At 46.9% G+C, this 20,351-nt stretch overlaps 1 protein-coding gene across 3 annotated transcripts in view; it reads left to right on the top strand.

Moving 5' to 3' along the window:
- Positions 1 to 3,450, top strand: part of mettl15 (methyltransferase 15, mitochondrial 12S rRNA N4-cytidine) — a 52,593-nt gene extending 49,143 nt beyond the window's left edge. For all 3 annotated transcript variants that reach the window (XM_081706248.1, XM_035521102.1, XM_035521103.2), the window contains one exon: positions 2,493 to 3,450. In XM_081706248.1, the coding sequence (XP_081562374.1) occupies positions 2,493 to 2,920 (428 nt within the window). In that variant the 3' untranslated portion in view covers positions 2,921 to 3,450. The remainder of the gene's footprint in view (positions 1 to 2,492) is intronic.
- The last annotated feature ends 16,901 nt before the right edge of the window (positions 3,451 to 20,351 follow it).

Genomic DNA, 20,351 nt, shown 5'->3' with positions numbered 1-20,351 from the left:
TTAAGTCAGAGTTTTACATCTTAGACTTTTAGCCGCATACCATGCTGCACAATTCCCTCATTAATGTTTCATCAGAGTGTCCACTTCCTTTAGTTCTGCTAGTATTGTGGTCATGAAGTACAGGGGTCAGTTGTAGCTGATAGACATGTAGAACCTGTAGGGCATATTGGGCATATCGCATTCTACATATCCCCAGCATCTTCTTAGCCCAAGCGTGTGTGATGGGTAGAGTTCACTGCTGACATCTTGGTCTTCGTGAATGTGTTTCTTTGGCCCCAGGCCTAAGACCTTCACAGGTTCATGTCTTGAAGTTCATATCTTGAACTCATGAAGCTGAGGTAAGCTAATCATGTACATAAGAGTTCTAAACTCTAAACTATGCAGGGAAGTGAATTTGCAGCCCCTGAGTGACAGCAACTTTTAGGTATTATCTGGGGCTTTTATAATGTTAACATGCTGCAATAGCTTCAGGAAAATGCCCAGTCATGAGCGGATTTGTCATTTCTGGGACCTCAAGCAAAGTTATGTCTAGGGGCTCTAATCAAAGATAAATTCCAGCATTTACCCACCCTGTACAATCTTTACTTTACTACAGTCAGAAGTGAACCATCCAGGTTTCTTTTCCTTCATTTTCCTTTTTTTTCTTTTATGGGTGCTGCTAGGATACGAGCGTTTCATGGTTGTGTTCTGGAGTTCTGATTAGCTGGCTGTTGTGTTGTGGAATCTCTTTGATGCCAAACAATGTAAGAAAGCGTTTTAAGTTGGTTTTTAAGTTTTTTCAGCCAGCCACTTGTGGCCAGCAGGGGGCAACCAATCTCATTTCCCTGATTTGCTTGGTGGTAAAAAACCGCTGCTGTGCCCAATGTTTTGTAAGGGCAAAGGGCACAATAATTTGGGGGGTGGGGGGAGGGGCTATCCTTTAACATATATAGTGCAGAGATTATAAAACAATTGTTTCCTAATTTTTAGGTAGGCTAAAACAAATCTATTAGCTAAATCAGTTTATTAGAAATTACATCTCTAGGAGCTGAGCTATGATTTACCTGTGCAATACAATGTCATTTTTACTTATGATCTTTAAAAAAAATGAATAAATAAAAATCAAACTTTCAAAAACTGCCAAATATGGTCGATCAAACAAGAAGGATTTATTACCGACTATCTCTTTTATTAGCTCTGCAGCAATGAGACGTAGCTATGTAGCTGTTTCCCAAATCTCCACACTCTTGCCTCCAGTAATGTTGATCCAAGTCTTAAACAAATATCCTAGAGGTATACCTCAAAAACACTTTTAGCAGCATTCGGGGAAATTTAAAATGGTTTTTAAGTATTTTAAAGTTTAGAGTTACTCATGGTGCAAAATGGTTATCGATGGTGCAATTTTCAATTTAGGAAAATGAAATGGTAAGCCTAATAACATACATCAAAGATGTCATGTCCTCAAACTATTTTGTGAATTACTGTAGGTATGAAGGTATTTGCTGTACTTAATGGATAATGCTCTAGTTACCTGCAATCTGATGGTTGATAGGTACTTAGCAGCTACCTTAGTTTCTACTGCAAGTAAGATCTTTTAATCTCGAGGCAAAAATGTTTCCTGATGAAGTGATCTGAATCTGAAGTGTATAAATAGAGAGTTAGCATTGATGGACGTTTTCAAGGGGACATGCAAAGATGTGTACCAACACACGTCACCCTCCATGCGTTCAGTCAGTCGCAGAGAACATTACTACCACATAAATGCCAAAATATTGAAGTCTTCTGTTCTTTGACAGTCTCCATAAAAATGAAGTGAATAGCCCAACTGCTACGTTATTACGTTATAAAAATAATATTGAAATTTTTCAATATTGAAATCTTTCCATAATCTATGGTATGTAATTTTTGCTCTCTATAACTCTAAAAGCAAGCATTTGACATATAATTACTGTATGACTATTACCCTAAATGCTAAAAATAAATAAAAATCTCAAGGTTAGGCATGGGGATATTCTTGTAAGTAATGTTATGCAGACTTGCCCATGCTGTTTATGACAAAGTATGATTTACTGTAATCTGCAAAAAAATGTAAAAAGTTCATTGTATGGATGACTGTTATAAAATTATGGGAGCAGCCATCTTGGAAGAATCCCTTTCTTCTTTAAAGGCGTACATGTACTGGAAATCTTAATAGAATTTGAACTTATATTTCTTATATATTACTTATATAGATATATTTCTAAATACAGATTCCTCTGTTATTGTCCAAAATCAGTTATTTAAAACAAGTACATGAAGGCCATGTATTTCCATACTTACTAGCTAGATTAACCGTATACGTTAAAATGAATAAAGCAAATGTCTAGGCACCAAACTTCTTGTCTGACTGACTACATTTGTTCAAGTGGAAAATTCTGGAAATATGTGGGGGGGTTTTTTTTTGGTTTGTTTTTGTTTTTTGCTAAACCATTCTTTTAACTGTCACCTGTTGTCTCTCCCCCGTCCCTCTGGAGGAGCGTTCCCTGCCTGTGCCGAATACGCCCGGCGAGACCGGCTGCAGAGACCCTCTCACGTGGCTACCAAGACCTTCCAGGCGCTGCGCGTGTTCGTGAACGACGAGCTGAACGAGCTGGTGGCAGGACTGCAGGAGGCGCAGCGCCTCCTGCGGCCGGGCGGCCGTCTGTGCGTGCTCACCTTCCACTCCCTGGAGGACCGCATCGTCAAGCGCTTCCTCCGCGGCGAGGACCTAGCCGCCCCGCGGCGCGGCGGCGTCCGCCAGCTCATCCGGGCCGCGGACGAGGAACAGGACGGCGAAGAGGGAGAGGCGGAGAGTGGACGCTGGGCGCACCTGCGGAGGAAGGTTGTGCTCCCCAGCAAGGAGGAGGTGCAGGGGAATCCACGGGGGAGGTCAGCCAAGCTTAGAGCAGCCATGAGGCTGTAGCCGAGCTGGAGAGATCCCCTGCCGTGTCATTCTCCCAGCGTGTGCTCAGACACTGCGGAGCCTTTTAAGGCCTCTGGCTTCTAGAGCAAAACTCATCTTGGCTTAAGAACAGTGACGGTAGGACGTTTCAAAGTGCAAGGGGACTCAGGGACACGAGCCTTCCTTCACGCCCATGTCCCGACTGTAGCTGAACACTCTGCTTCCCTCTGCTGTAGGTTTACTTCTGCTCTGAGCAAACTTTTTAGTCTACCTGTCGATGAACCTGAGGTGGTAATGTAATAACATTACAAAGTAATTTATCTTGGTTTTTTTTGGACAAAATTATACAACCTCAGAACTCTAAAATCAGGGACTGAATGGATGGATAAAGGAAAGGTTGTGTATGCTGGACATTCAAAAGTGAAAAGAAATGCCAAGGTCATAATGTAACTCATAATGATGAAATCTCAAATCAATTCCATTCTTTCATTAGCTGTACCCTCAAAACTGTATACCTGGAAACAAAACCCACATTACACACCCTCCCTATAGAGCTTTTCATTTCATTACCAAGAGCGGTCATGGTCAAAACACTCCCTGCTTGCTTGTTTTTTTATTTCTTTATTTTTTGTAAAGTAGGTCCAGTCATATGCCATTCTTCTCTATTCCCATCTCAATAGAGATTCGAGCTTCACAACAATTTAATAAGAGAGCTTAGGGGCGTGTGCGTGCGTGCGTGTGAGAGTTTCATTCACCGTTTGTGTTTTTGTTGCGCTTGTGTCTGTTTGAACGCAAGGCAGAACAAGTGCCAGTGTGCGTCTTTGTGCCTTAAAGAGCGCGGCGCTGCAGTCGAGTGGTGAGAAGCATCAGAGGGTTGAACGTCGTGATCGATGGAGTTTGGCGTCGCCGCGGTACGTGCGGAAGCGGTGCCGCAGGTTTGTGAATGAGCGCATGGGTGTGTGTGGCAAGCCCACATGGAAGCTGCCAGTGTGGCGTGTGTCGGAGAGAGGGAGAGAGATGGAGAGATTGCCTCTCTGTGCAGTGTCTTCTGTCTCTTTTTGTGGAGCTGATGGGTGAGTCACACACCTGCAGGACGCGGGTGGGACTCGGCTGCCATGGTGATGCTCCGTGCCTTGTGCACTGTGTTCACTCTCTCTCCCTCACTCACTCAAACTCTGAGTCACATCAGATCTGATTAACTTTGCATAAACACTTCATTCCAAGACCCCAAACACCTCTCCGCCTGTGTAGAATAGCAGCAAAATGAAAGTGTGTCATGAATTCTATGAATAATTTGAATTTAACCCCATCTCATCTGCCTCTGTTCAAAAAGAGAAGGCATTAGTGTTCTAATGAATGAGTTTTGTACGTCTTTGGCTTATGTGCACGAAACAAGTATAAAGAGAGAGCTCGCAAGATATAAGAAGAGGCATTACAAGACTGCATTGTCTCTGAAAACGATTAACAAGATATATTTAATAGTGTTCGGCTTGGATTTGTATCTGGAATACCTAGCAGGGGTGATGAAATAAACACTTCACCCTATGTGATGTAGCTGATTGCAGTTGCTTGGATAGGTGCTCTCATCTGTCTGCCTGCATATCTACCTCTGTGGGTTTAGATTTCAGAGCCTTTGAGGTGCACCGGGACCCCAGTCACTGCTGCCTACAGCTCGACTCCTAACTATCAGCTAAAACGCCGTGTCAAATGTCCACTCAAGGGAAACTGCCCAGCAGTGTGTCCTCGTGACGCGGGCGAGTTGTTTGCAAATGCTAAGATAACATTTCGAGGTGGGAGAGGGAAGGAGGTAAAGAAAAAGAAAGTTGCCTGGCCTTAGCTCGCACTGTTCTGCTGGGCGTGAGTCAGTAGCGTGCTGATGCTTTAAATACTCAGTGACTCAAAACATGTCAGCGTCTCAGCGGGAGCCTGTGACTCGGCTCCTCTCTGCGCTCCTCCCGAGGCCCGGTCTGCGCTCTTCTCTGCGCTCCTCCCGAGGCCCGCTCTGCGCTCCTCTCTGCGCTCCTCCCGAGGCCCGCTCTGCGCTCCTCCCAAGGCCCTCTCTGCGCTCCGCTCTGCGCTCCTCCCGAGGCCCGCTCTGCGCTCCGCTCTGCGCTCCTCCCGAGGCCCTCTCTGCGCTCCTCTCTGCGCTCCTCCCGAGGCCCGCTCTGCGCTCCTCCCAAGGCCCTCTCTGCGCTCCTCTCTGCGCTCCTCCCGAGGCCCGCTCTGCGCTCCTCCCGAGGCCCTCTCTGCGCTCCTCTCTGCGCTCCTCCCGAGGCCCGCTCTGCGCTCCTCTCTGCGCTCCTCCCGAGGTGCTCTCCGTCGTCATTTTTGAAATTGCTCCTCCGGTATGGAGTGGCTCCTCTTCCCTTTCCCTTGCCCTGCTTTTCCTGCTCCCACTTTTCTCTCTTTCTCCATCTCCGACTTTTTTCTCCACCGTCTTGTTCTGCCGCCTCTAAATATACGCTGCCCTGTTGTTGCCGTGGAAACTAAACGGCACATGTAACATTGAACTTAATGGTGTTTAAGGGTGTTTTCGGTTCTAATCGTGTTTTCAGCCACAGCCCCTCCCCTTCCTGCCTGGTTCCTCTCGCTCTGACGTCACCAGCCCCTCACACCAGCTGCCTGCATGTTAATAGGAGTCAAAGCGCTCGAGCTGCCGCTTTGAAATCCAGACACCTCTGAATGCAAGACGCACAACGCCACGAGAATTTCGATCACCTGAACACGAATTCTTCCTTATCTTAAGCAGCATCCACCTTTTGTAAAAGGACTTGTTAGGATTATGGAAACAAGTGTCACAGTAGGACTTTAAAGACTGGATTGCTAGATACAAATGAAGCCAAATCTCAGAATCAAGATAATATTCAGTTAGCTATTGGAAGATTTAATTTCAACATAAAATACTTCATCACAATACTTCACGCACACACACGCACACACGCTCTCGCTCGCTCTCTCTTGCTCTCTCTCTCGCTCTCTCTCTCCCTCTCTCTCTTGCTCTCTCTCTCTCTCATATATATATATATATATATATATATATATATATATATATATATATATATATATATATATATATATATATATATATATAAGCTCACACACATTTGCATCACATTTTTGTAAACAAGCTATATGTTAGTATCACTGAACAAGAGAGAGGGGGAGTGTGTGTGTGTGTGTGTGTGTGTGTGTGTGTGTGTGTGTGTGTGTGTGTGTGTGTGTGTGTTGGCTTGCTTCTTGGCACTGGTGCCAAGTTTATTTCTGGCTCTGCCTCCCCTTATGGCAAGAGAGCTGGCACTGATGGTAGTCACGGGAACATGACGCATCAAACTAACCAACAAAGTTTGGGTTATTTCTGATGTTTATTTTAAGGCCCTCTGTGACTTCATGTTTTTACACACTAAAATGAATGTACTAGCAAAAAGAATCTGTACACTCTTTATTTATATCTCAGCCAGATGCTGAATCTTATTATAAGTTTGGGTGCTGTTTTAGTCTGGTTCAAAGCCCACACATCATCTGAGCAGGTGTATGCTGATGAGGGGCCTGCCTGTTCTTCTCCTGTGCTAGCTAAGAAGAATTTCCCTCAAATCACAATTAATATGGTTATCCCTACCCAGCAATGGGCTGGCTCCCTTGCTATGGACTAATTAAAAATATGAGTCAACAGAATCACGGGGCAGGTAATGAGATCCACACTCACATTCCCACTAATTATCTATAATTGGAGCCTTTTTTCACCCATTATGCGAAATGCATCTTGGACGCTGGAGAAGGTTTGGTCAGCAGATGGTTGGCTATTTGTAGAATAGAATAGAATAGAATAGAATAGAATAGAATATCTTTATTGTATAATGAGTATAATGAAACTTGAGGTGGAGTAACTTTGGAAAACAAGAGCTTCTGTTTTGAAGTGGGAACAGGGAGTGCTGGAACATCAGTGCACTGGCGGGATGGAGCACAGAGTCAATGAAAATGGTGGGGAAACAAAACGGAAAGCGTTGCCAGTCCGGAAGTGCTGATGCTTAGCCCCATGTACTGCATGTGCGTGCGTTCTCAGGCTGAGACTGTCCCGTATGCTGTTAGCACACACTCCGTCAGCTTTTTGGGAAGAGACTTGGAAACTCTTCAGGGCGGTTTAGCCTCCCGTTTTAAATCATTAACAGTATCTGTGGCATCTATAGTGGCTTTGAGTTCTATTATGGCAGTAGCATTACTGAAAGTGCAGGGTATCTCTTTCATGCAAGGCCTCTCTTCCTGTGACTAAGAGCTACTGTATCTCTGTGTATCCCCCCCCTCCAATTTATCTGTGTACAGTCACGCCTGGTTGGGCTGCATGCTGTTGGGGGGGGTGCTGTATGTGTGTGTAGAGAATCACCCTGCTTGCATGAATCTGTCTGAATAAGTGACTGTGACAGTGTTGGAAGCAGCTAATGGACTTTAATGCACTCCTACTGCCCCCCTTCCCCTCACACTTGGTCTGATTAGTGCCACCTTGTCTGTCATCTGGCAACTTGGCCTGCCCCACAGGGTTACAAAGCCACCCTCCTGCCTACATGCCCATTTCCTGGCCGTTGTCACGTCACCCATATTCTCTTTCCTCCACTCAGATCCCATTTATTCAATCAAATTCCCGTTCCACTGCTTAAATCCCGTTTTACCGCTCGTATTGCCCTGCGTAAATCCCATTTCTCCATTCAATTTCCCAGTACATATGCAGCGTTTCATATACTGTATATTCATATGTCTGTTACTCCACTTATTACAGTATCCAAAGACAAACTTGTCTGAAGTGTATGAAGAAAAGGCAACCCACTAAGACTGGTTTCATTTCCATTGGGCACGTTTGCATCAAAGAATGCCTGAAAACGCATGTCGGAAGTGGAATTTAAAGCTACAGCGCGTGTGAATGTGACCCCATAGTCTTGCGTTAGTACTGCTTGCTCTCTAAAGTGCCTGCCTGCCGGCCCTGCATGACATTTGACTCACAACAATTACAGCAGGAACACAGCAGGTGATTAGTGTTGAGTTTATTCCTGCTCTGTGTCGCTCCAGTTGTGGTTTGTGCTTTTTTTTTTTTTTCCTCCGGACTTTGTTTAAAGGCTAGCCCTGAGCAGTGGGCTTTGTTCTGTAACACACCGAGCCAGCTCATATGGTTCAAATGTCACTTTTGGCAGGAGGTATGGCAGCTATGTAAGAGAGTTCTATTGCGCAGTCATTTACGCAGGCTAAGCAAGTGTCTGGCCGTTGCCGTTCTGCGTATTGCTATTTGTGAATGAGCCTGGTGTCAGTGATGAGCTCCCTGCTGTTTACAGCGCTGCTCTGTTTGCGGAACGTGCCGTGGCCTCATCCAATCGCTCGCCGGCCCGTTGGTGTGACGTCTTTGCTTCCAGCCAATAGGCTTCCGTGGGTCGGCTTCACATTTTCGCAACCATCAATTATAGCACGGTCACATTCACCATCCAATTGCACGCAGCACAGAGACAGACAGGTGTGGCAGCCAATTGGATGTGGGTAGTGTATTAAGGAGGAGGTGAGGCAGAGGAGAGGCTCTTTCATCAGGTACTTTATAAGGAGCTTCTCCTTATACACACACACACACACACACACACACGCGCACACACACACATACACACACACACACTCTCTCTCTCTCCCTGTCTCTCTTTCTCATTCACACACACACACACACACACACACAACCCCCCCCCCCCCCCCTCGCTCTCATCTCACACACACCCCTCTGGCACAGCTTGGGCTATAAAAAGATTTCTGAATGAAGGCGCGGCTCCGAGGTCGAAGCCATTTGAATGATTTTTGTGAATGACGCAGGGTCCCACTGCCTCATGGGAAGCGGATCAAACCCTGAGGAGGACGCGGCCATGTCGAGGGCCCAGCTGGAAGTCCCTCCACGCTTCTCTGACTTTCCATCCGAACTTTGATGGTTGGGGGGGGTGGAAAGAAGGCGAGACGGCTATACGAAGCGGAATGAGGCATCACCGGAGGTGGGGGCCCTTGGGCCGTGGTCTCAGCTGAAGCCCTTGTTCCTCCGCGTTCCTAGTTGTGCTCTTTTATCGAACGAGCCCACAGCGTGGCGCGAGAAGTAAGCAGCTCCCGGAGGTTTGTATATGGACTGTGCAGAATGTCCTGTCATTTTTAGCAGGAGCTGTCGTTACAGCTCTGCACAGACGGTCTGCTCCTTTGCTGTGAATTGCAGGAGCATATTTTAATATAGGCTCGCTGAAGCCATCAACGCAAGTTCTAATCCATACTGGCCTACTGATGTCCTTATGCTGTCTTGTTTGGTTATGTTACCTATAATATAAATAAAGATTAAATAATAGTCCTGTTCTATGCCATGTACAGATTCCAATTATTAGCAGTTAATTTATTACTTGGGAGCTCTGACTCATCAGGTTTTAGTTGATTTGACATCAGTGGCTTAGGGAAACCAATTAACTCATTTGAGATGGCCTCAAGTATACAAGATATCCAAAGGCAATGAAGTGTCTTAAACATGAGTGGGTAGTTCTGTGGAAGCACATGCCCCTCTGCTTCCTTGGCCTGATGCAGTGGGTGGGTCCTTCTCAGGGCAGCAGGTGTGTCTTGGCTCTCTTTGGCTTTGGGGAGGAACCTATTAATTAAGTATGATAACCAGGGTGAAATACAGCAACAGTGATAGCTGTTGGTGTGATTTTTGTGAAGCATGTGTCAAAGATTTTCAGCGGCTAAAAACAGAATAGAAACTGAAGCTGTTGCTGGTACTGAAATTTTTAAGAACGTGCTAATTTCCAAATGTGCTAAACGCTTTAAGTGAGTCTGCCACTGTGTGCAGTTTTGCTGCCGGCTGCATCTCCTCTACAGAGTGGCCAAAGACACATGTGCGCATGCACACACACCACCACACACACACACGCACACGCACAGCCGGGGCCCACTTCGGAAGGATGCAACCACAGGGACTCCCAGGGTGACGTCAGACGAAGACGCTTGTGCGTGTATGTGTACAGCTCTCAACACAGAGGCTCCAGTTTCCATCCATGTTAGGTGCATAGATGCTGAGAGAAGAGGAAGAGAATATAGACAAATAAGCACAATAAAACTAACTACCACAGTACAGTTCATGATTATGTTGGTAGTTTCAGGTTGAACAGGTTTTATTGCTCATCTGAACAGGACATACCGTTAGATGACATACTTGATGCTGTTAAAGACAGAGAAATGGAGTGGATTACTCTCACAGAGAGGAAAAAGGGCTGGGTGTGTGTGGGTGGGTGGGTGGGTGGGTGGGTGTGTGGGTGGGTGGGTGGGTGGGTGTGTGAAAGAGAGTGGGGACTTTAAAGCACTCGAAAAAAAACAGCCAGTAAGAGCGTAAACATCACTGGTGAGTGGGGAAGGTCTGTGCAGCAGTGGAGTCATCGCTCTCACGGTGGGAGCTCCACCAGCCCATCCGCCCCATTATCCTTCTCCAGGAAAATTACCCACTGGCCATTGGGACCTGTAATATTCCCAGCATCTCTCTCTCTCTCTCACTCACACACACAAACACTCTGTTTCTTTCTCTCTCCGCCCTCTTAGCCACTCAGGAGGCTGACAGTAGCGAGGTTGGGGGGTGGATTGGAAAAACACAGGGTACAGCCGTAACAAGTGCCCTCGGGGTAATGACAGGTTCGTCTGGCCTGCAATTTTCCCCTCATGTCGCGCTCGCTCAGCCGTGGAAGAGAACGGGCCTCGTCGATGAAGCTGTTCCGCTCCCCCGCCCCTGTCTCCGCCGGAGTTGGAGCTCCGCCCCGCGAGGCAAACTCAGTGGCGGACTAACAGGACCGAAGCGCAAGCTCGTCGCCTGCCTGTAACTGTTATTGCCGCTGTCTCTCTTGGCCCGCTTGGTTAAGCGCTAATGCAATTTGGGGGAAGATGAGGGTAGGGTGTTCTGCCTGAAATGGAGCCAGAATGGCAGAGGATGGACTGGCAACGAGGCCTTGGAGACTGTGGGGGAGGACCCAGCACTGTAAATCTACATCGCAAGTGACAGTTTAGCACTCGTTGGTCACGGATGGTGGACTTGCGCATGCAGTGGTTGATTTACCACATTACCGGATAGGGCTCCGGAGTAATGGGGAAGATTTGATTACTTAGTGGACCCCTTTGTGATGTAAGCTGCCCTGGCCCTGTTCTCGAAGCAGTCATCGCATCGTCAATATCAGTAGGTGCTTTTCTGCTCATGGGGCTATCCTGAACAACTCTCCTTCCGTCTGTTCGATGATGATGAGGGCATTTATGGAAAACAATGTGTCATAAATATGTCAATAGTCACTAGCCCACAATATGTGCAGGCTGTACAATGTAGATGGGGCTGTGGCCTCTTCAGTGCTCACGCTTCTCATCTTTCCCAAGTTCCAGTACCCATCGGATCCCTGCCGGGTCCCGCAAAGTCTCCTGCGTAGCCCCAAGTTTCTGGGTTTTCAGCACACACAAACACACGCACGGACATGGACAGGGAAAGAAGCCAGCAGACACCCGGCTGCCGCTTCTATCTGGCTGGGGGCCAGAGGAGGTTTTAATGACTGACCTGACCGCTCGTTACCACCTGTTAAACCCCTGACCTGCCTCTGCCACAACGCTCCACGCCCCTCCCACCAGCACGCCGAGAGAGCCTGTTCTTGGCAGCCATGCAAGGCACATCTAATCAATTTCTCTTAATAGGTGTGTGATTGTCTGCTTGCGCTGTATATTAATCTGGGGAACCCCTGGAAAGTGGCCATAAATTAGACGGACCAAGGTGAAAACACCCCTCTGTATGCGCACGGACGGCCGGACGAGCAGCCGGATGGATGAGTGAACTGACAGACTCAGTAATGACCAAACCCTGATGGTGAGTCATTTTGAGTGCTGTAAATTGCTTGACCTCTTTGGGGTTGGGGTAGGTGGGCGGGACTACACACTGAGTTGGACGACAGCGCAGGGACTGGCCGAGGGGTTGGGCTAGGATAAAAACAAACAAAGCGAGAATGTCCCTGTGGCTGCCCGAGTCAGCACAGCCAGATGGCCAGCTGCCCTGAGCCCAGGGTGGGCCTGACTTACTGCATAATTGAGCGGCTGTCCAACTGCACATCAACCAAGCACGCATGAGCCACAGGAATTCTTGTCACTCCTTGTCTTTTGCCCTCACGTTACCTCTCTCTCACCTTCCCTATGTCCAATTCTTAATCATAGGTGGCTGGTGAGTTCATTCAAATCACATATCCTGAACCCCAGTCAACTCCCTGTTATACAATAACACATTCATTGAATGGTGTGTGTACAGAGGCAATGTTACGCTACAGTGTTGGCTTCCCACAAAGTTATCGGACTAAGACTGGAATCTAGAATTCCATGCATGGCTTTGATGCATGTTGAAGCAACCAGAGAATGAAGCTTCCCCATCACATTCCACACATGTAAGAGCTTGTCAGTATGCTGTTCCCATCTATATGTTGCTTATAGACTACACCGGCCCCTTGATCTGTGTTGGTTGGTGTGCACCCAGTAAACTGCCAGCCTAGTTTGTACATCACTGTTCCGTTTCTGGCCATGGGATCGCTGCTGACTGAATATTATTTTATTATCCACAACATTAAATGCAGTTGAGCTGGTATAGGTTGGTGAGGAACAGCAGAGTTGTTCGACTTCTTACACGTCGGTGTTGCTGCCGGCTTGAGAGTGGTCCTGTACCAACATCTACAGCCAACAGGAGTCCTGAGCTCAGAAACTGACCAGAGATGAGGTGCTAGAAGAGGGAGAACACAGTTTGTGCTTGGCAAGAGATTGACGTGGAGGTTATCTTCGAGCTGTTGAACTGATATGTCCAATAATTTGGATGCTGCGTGAATATGCTTACTGAACAGCATAAAGAGTTTTGTTCAGTATAGATATAGATATGTGTATGTATGTATGTGTGTATGTATGTATGTGTGTATATATGTATGTATGTGTATATATATATATATATATATATATATATATATATATATATATATATATATATATATATATATACATATATACATATATGCGTATATATATATATATAATATACACACGCATATGCATATATATATATATATATATGTGTGTGTGTGTGTGTGTGGTTACAGCATTAGTTACAAAAGTAATGGAATTAGTGTTTCAGGCTAATCTGGGGCAGGTGTGTAGATAAAGCCGTTGCTGTCTTCATGTCAGAGAGAACTAATGAAGCGTCTGCAGACGCAGTCTCTCTCTCTCTCTCTCTCTCCCTCTCTCCCTCCCCCGCCTGCCCAGCGGCAGGACTCATGCTGCCGCTATCAATTATTAACAAACACAATTACCATCCAGTCGGCCCAGTCAGTTATTTCATCCCGTGGTTGACATTTCGAAACAGAGAGGGAGGGAGAGCCGAGCGAGGGCGAACGCGACCGAGAGAGACGTATGTACGAAAGGAAATTGGAGCCGCGTGAGCCGGTGTGGCCGCAGCTATAGCCCTCGTGCAGCCATGACTGGTGGTCTGTCCCAGCACTCCTTCAGCTCTCTCCTAATGCACCTGTTCCTGACGCTCAGTCCCACAGTGGCTCTTGAGTCAACAAAAATTAGTCTCCTAACTTTAATCCCACCCTCTTTTAAATCATTCCCACAAATATTTGTCATTTACGATATTATTTACCTTATAATTTCTGATCTAGTGGTTTTATTTTTTTTTACTCTAAAAAAAATTAAAAAGGATCTAATGTTATTATATTAAAGACCAAATTTGTCATATCGTTTTGTTTTTTTTAAACCACTGTTTATCCGTGCACTATTTACAGAACCCTAATATTGTTTACTGTATAATAAACACTTTACATGTAATAGATAACTGTCTGGACAACCTCCCTCCTGTCCTTTTTTAAGGTTGATTTGTAACTACCTGAATACGTCCACGCTCGTGAACACATGCTGCCATTACTTGCCAGCTCTCTCCTCCAAGCGCTGTGCACGTTCCCGAAAACATGTCGCGAGTGCCGCAGCAATTACCTCTAATGGGTAATTGCTAAGGCGGGATAATTATATACAATTTTGGCCTCTGAGGGGAATCACTTATTGAATTTGATAATAATACTGACACTGAACTTACACCCGCTGCCCTGCTCCTTGCTGCTGAGCTTTGCGCATTGAAAGACTCTTATGATATGATTCACGTGCGCACTTTACCACCGCACCCCCGCCCCAGCGTGAAAGCACTCGAGCGTTTCTCCTTATCCTTTACCAATTGTAACTGCGCCATGGCCCTCTCGACTAGATCCCTCCCGATGGCAACATAATTCAGAATAATTGCAGTATCATTCATAATGGGCCAATTACTTACACATAAGACTCTATGCAAATGACTACTAGTTGTTTCAGGTCTTTATTGGGTACACTAAAATAAAAATATTAACTGAAAGCACTTAAACACTTGTCACTGAAGAACAGCAGGAAAATAGAACCAGAAATACTCAGTTTGGCTTCAGCTGAGTCTGGCCGTAAGCCGCCTGTCCAGGCCACCAAGCAAAGAAAGCTTCGGTACCTGACGATTCACGCCTTGCCTGGCCTCAGTTCACCATTGTAGTATTATAATGATGGTGGTGGTGGTTGATAATATATTGATAATAATAATAATATTATTATTATTATTATTAATGAAAAGAGTGACCCTACCTTTTTCATCCCTAACAATCATTTTATGCTCGACTTCTGTTTGCCTGTTCACCGGTGATTTGTAAAGTCAGTAAGCAGGCGCATTTCCATATCCATCTTTATAATGACAAATGTGAAACAGTATGTTTCCTCTGACTGAAATTACAATTACACTGATTCAAAAAAAAAAAAAATTTGCACCTCTATGGTCCAAACTGGACCCTTTCTCACCTCAGTCATCTTTTGAATACGGTTTACTGATGTGATCTGTGCTTAAAGCAGTTAAATGTACTTTAACTTTAATTAGGATGTAAAAGCAAACAATCTTACCCCTAAATGTAAATTCAGGGGTCAGGCCCAGCATGTAACTTAGCCCTGCAGGGAGTAGATCACCCAGAGCCTTAATGGAGCATACTGCACACTAATGCCTCTGCTGCCTCATTATCACACTGTTTGCCTGTCATGGACAGCCATTTTGGCTCTGAGTAATCTAGAAGAGGTCGAAGGATATTAATCTGAGCCTGGTTAATGGAAGAGAGAGAGAGAGTGTAGGAGGGAGTCTGTCTGGCTGTGGATTACTGGCTCTGATACTGTGGTTACACTAAGCGAAACATTTGGGAAATATAGAGTATGTATGTATGTATGTATGCATGTATGTATGTATGTATGTAGTTATACAAAAAGGAAACCTCGACTCTACACCATATTTATATACAACTGAATATTTAGAATATATTTATGCACTAGACAAGTTAGCCATTAGAGAGTAGACAAGTTAGCTCTTTGAAACTCACAAATTCTGCTTCTGACAAACATGAGCCAAGGCATTGGTAGAGTTCTCCCAAAGTATAGCTCACACCCTGATGCAAATAAAGCCAGCTGCCCTGTCTTTGAAATCATTACTCTGAGCGCTGCATGGCCGACCATTCTGACCCTGTACTTGGCTGCCATCCACGAGTGGTCCAGGCCGCCTCTGACCCCGTGCGCCTTCTCTCTAACGAGGTGTAGTGCATGAGTCAGTGTGGCTCTGTGAGTGTGCCACGATAAGAGCTGTTCCTGCGCTGATTCAGCCCCAGTGCGAACCTGCGCACATCACGATCCACACAGCCGGCTGCCGCGAGCTGAGCCCCGCCTCCGTCTGGGAGCAGGCGTTCGGGCTGGCAGGCGGCTGAGGGCATCTGCTAGGAAGCAGGACAAGGGCTGGGCGGCTCCTGCGGTGGTGAAAGTGAGGGATACTCAACCAGATCCTCTGTGCTTATATACGTGTGGGAATGTGCGCGTGTACGTGCGTGTACGTGCGTGCGTGCGTGCTTGTACATACATGCATTTGCTTTGTGGTTCAATACTCGCAACGATGTTTGTGCATGCCCTTGTGGAGTTGTATGCATGTGTGCAGCTCTGTGTGTGTGTGTGTGTGTGTGTGTGTGTGTGAGGCTCGGGTTGGGCCCGTGCTGGCGTGTGCCGGAGCTGCTGTGACGTCAGTATGGGGGTCCCCTGGGAGCAGGCTGAGTCAGAGGCAGGGCTGCAGCCTCACTGCTGTTCCGCCCTCCCAACCCCGCTCTCTCTCTCTCTCTCTCTCTCTCCCCCACACACACTCTCTCGCTCTCTCTCTCTCTCTCCCCCACACTCTCTCCCTCCCTCTCACTTACACACTTTCTCACTCACTTTCTCTATCTGTATTTGTCTCTTGCCCTCTTTGTCTCACGCACACAGACACAGAATGTACGCATTCTTCTGCTTCTCTGCGTCTTTGTGCATGTGTTTGTGTTCATTTCTTCCCTTCATCACTGCTTTAATAATATGGCTCCAGCCCTGTCGACAGTTACAAGAGACGAGAATATCTCATTGATGTATAAGCCTATACTTATAAGCACACACACACACACACACACACACTCTGCTTCTTGCAAACCGTACATCCATTAGCCATTTGCAGTGGACTGAAAAGCAAATGATGCTGAATCAATCATTTATTTGTAAACCCACTGAGGCATCAAGCTACATACCTGCTATGGCCATAACAGCGGAGCCAAACTGATATATGCATGAGATCCTTTCAATGTGGTCATTAACGCCATGTTCTGCGTGAACTCGGTCCCTGCGTTTATCTGATACACTGCACCTTTCCTAATTTGTATTGCAGAACTGTGTTATTGTAAGACATTTCTGGCTAACAGGGGAGGCAAGGCGGAGGAAACCAGGGTGGGGGTGGGAGGCCTTGCCAAGTGGTCATTAGAGCTGCCATCTGGCCAAGCTCGAGTGAGATTTCGTTCTCCCTCTCAGCGGCTGCTCTCACGGGAAATCTGCGTTCGCTTCCCCAAACGCAGCGGTGAAGCGCGGTAGACACTGCCAGCGGCGTGTGTGCTTGGCGACCATTGACCTTGTTCAATTACGATGTCGTCAGTTGGTTTCTTTTAAAGCGGGTGTGGGGTGTTTTTCGTTATGCTGATAAGGTAACGCCACCACTGTACGATCCGTGAACACAGGCCATGAATATTTGTGGCTAGTGAGTCAGATGAGGACGATGCCCATGTCTGAGCTTTATGACTCAGACATCTGAAGCTGCATTGTGTAAGGTGTTACAGGTTATGCGTATTTGCCACTTGCGTATTTGTTATTGCAAGCGGCTTCTCTCTTCCTTCTCTCTCTACCTGCGCTGTTGCTCCGGCGATAAATGGCAAAGCCTGACCATGTGGCCTTGACCCTAATCAGGAGGCCTCGTCCTTCCCTCCTGCTCCTGCTCCGCTCTGCCAGAGCACCGCAATGGGCTCTGGTGGCTTCAGCTCTGGGTCAGGCTCGGGGTCAGGGTCAGGCTCGGGGTCAGGGTCAGGCTTAGGGTCAAGGTCAGGGTCAGGAAATGTCCGCTGCATGCGGTCATCCTTTGCGCTGCCTCTGACTGAGTCGCGTGTTTTGCGTTGCACCCTACCTCGTTTTGGCCTTCAAAGGTCTGCGCTTAGCACTGTATTCCCCCGCGACCCAACAGTGCAGTGAGTTGAGGACCGTGTGGGAATCGACTGGATCTGTGAATTGAATGATTTCATGGTACTAGTGACTCCTTAGGTTTGTATGTGCAGGAAGAGGAGATTAGCAGGGATGATCAGATAGTCGAGGTGCCTTTACATGTTTCTGCTCAGACAGGACTGAATCATGCAGCGCTTGCAGTAACTGTGTGGTCTTTGATGTGCAGATATGCAGTTTCTGATACTACCGCAGATTCACCTCTACTAGAGCTACAGACAGTGCTATCTGCACTGAGCCTTACAAGGAAGCAGACTATTACAGATAACAGCTTCCACCGCTCCAATCTCTCCCCCTCTCCTCCTCTCTTCCCCTTTTGCCTCTCCCTCTCTCCTCCTCTCTTCCCATCTCTCCCTCTCCACCACAGACAACCTCCTGATAAAGGTGCAGCATCGCGGGACAAATTGCCCCAACGGCTCAATGATCCTGTCAGCATAGTGTGCAGGGGCTCGCGCCCCTGTGACAGAAGCTATTACTCACAAATAGGTATCTCAATAAAGCCAGCCCAGCCCACCAAATGGCTCATTCAACCTTTTCTGCTAAACAGGAGGAGTCGAGTGGAAAAGATAAAAGACTGAGGGCTGGAGAATGCCACCTAAACAACATAAATATAAATAACAACCTTGGCATTCTGCCTTTGAACGGGCTCTTTATAGCATTCAATGAAATTCAGCCAGTGAGGAAAAAGCAAAGAACCAGCTTGCTTGTTTGCATCTATATTTTTTATTTATTGTTTAGACATCTAGCTTCTTACGCATCATCAACAACAATAATAATTTTTATTATTATTATTATTATTATTATTATTATTAATACTAACTGAAGACAGAAAATACAATTGAACCAGAAAAAGAATGTCCATGAGGAAGACTCCAGAGGAGCTCATTCGCTGGGTTCTGTGCACAGGGCTGTTCCGAAAGTTTATACAAGTTCAGCTTTAGTGGCATGACTCACACATCATTAGCAATCAGATTTGAATTCTTCACTGACCACCTGTTGCTTCGCAGCTGGCGGTGTCATCGGTTTATGCAGCGAGGCAAATGAAGTGCACTGAGCCAGCTCTGGAGGCCGGGCCCGCTTTGAAAGACCTCGCTGTGGGCCCTGGTCCTCTACAAAGGATCCTCAGTGGCACGGCTTCCGTGGAAGTGGCAGAGATCACGGATCCACATCCAATCTTTCAGTACCTGCGTACGAACTGTAGCCGAAGTACAGCGCGTTTAGTGATTTACAATAACCAGCGCACCTGAATGGAACGGCTGCATTGACGAGGTCTGTTATGCAGCTGTAATGTTCCCTTTCTCTCTCTCTCTCTCTCTCTCTCTCTCTCTCTCTCTCTCTCTCTCTCTGTTCCTCTCTTACCCCTCTCTCACTTTTTCTCACTCTCTCTTACTCTCATGCTCTCTCCCTCTTCTCGCACTCCCACTCTCTCTCACTTTCTCTACAGCCTCCTTGACCTCTAGTTCCTCTGAACTGAGTTAGTTTTCTCCTCACTGCTCTCTCCTTCTCAAGCAAAATAGCTTAACGTTGAAATACACATGGTTTTGTAATGCAGAACGTTCACTGTACAGCTCTTGGTCAAAAGCCGGGTGTCTTGGGTAGACATATGGGGATCGGCCTTAAGAGTTTTGTCTTAAACCCATAGACGAACTGTCTGAAGGTTGCATTAATCCTGGCCCATGTGAGATCCACCCACGTGAGAGTGGCATCATCGTCAGTCATTCGTTTCCTTGTATGTAGCAATGACATTTACAACCCCTTTCCCCCCCTCAACGCCCAGATATTTAGCCAGCAGTTAAGGGCTTGTTGGAGCAGAGAGTGACCTGGTGCGGGTGCTGAGCTTGAACGGTGTGACTGACCCCGGGCCAGAGATGGGGAGGAGGTGATCCGTGAGTCGGCTGGACTCTTAGAAACGAAGACGCTCTTCACCTCAAACCCCTCGGACAACATCATCCCTGAGGGGTGCAGATTACCAATAATGACTTTAAACGGCTTTGGCGGCAGGGTCGAGGGGTGAGGAAGAGGATTAGCCAGCTTCAACTCCGATGCCCTTCAGTCCGGCCCTCGAGAGCACACAGCTCCGTTCGTCCTCGCTGGGACGACAGGCCCTTTCTTCACGCGGGTACCTCGGGAGTCCTCGTGCTGCGGGAGGGAGGTGAATTGGAGCGATTGGCAGCCGCGTCCCTTATCTCCTGCAGGGAGAGGAATCCTCTAGCGAAGCAGCCCGGGCCGCAGATAAGCCACTGCTCTGCAAGATGTCTCTCGCTGTGATCTAATGCTACCTCCGCCACAGAGCTTAAAGCCTTGACCAGTCAGAAACGCAATGCTGCTTCCCCCAGGCACATTAACAAACAAACAAATACATATTAAAAGCGAAGCAGGTGATCCTATTTTTTTGTCCACACATGAGCAGTGTTTTCTTAGCTATAAAAGAGTAGGTTGTGATGATATCAGGCTCGGTCTTTGAGCTGAGTTCAGTGCCAAATGCAGATTCACCAAAGCAAGCAACACGGAGCAGAAGGGGCAACATGATTTCAGGAACAATAGCTGAACTGGATCCTGACCAACTTCATAGCTTAGTCACTGCCTACCCGTTAAGCAGAAGTGAATAAAGGCCCACGTATATAAAGACCATGGGGGAGGGTTTGGGAAGCAACCGGAGCTTTGCTACTACTTCTACTGAGTGCGCTTAGGAGACCAGTGCAGCATGGGCATCTGTACGGTGGTGAAGCAATTATTGGCGCGAGGGCCTTCCCCAACAGTTCAGTCG

The sequence above is a fragment of the Electrophorus electricus genome, chromosome 23, assembly GCF_041902795.1.
Source record: "Electrophorus electricus isolate QZ-2024a chromosome 23, ASM4190279v1, whole genome shotgun sequence".
In the NCBI taxonomy this organism is placed as follows: Eukaryota; Metazoa; Chordata; class Actinopteri; order Gymnotiformes; family Gymnotidae; genus Electrophorus; species Electrophorus electricus.
Note: the sequence above shows the minus strand (reverse complement) of the source record. Positions and strands in the feature narration are given on the sequence as shown.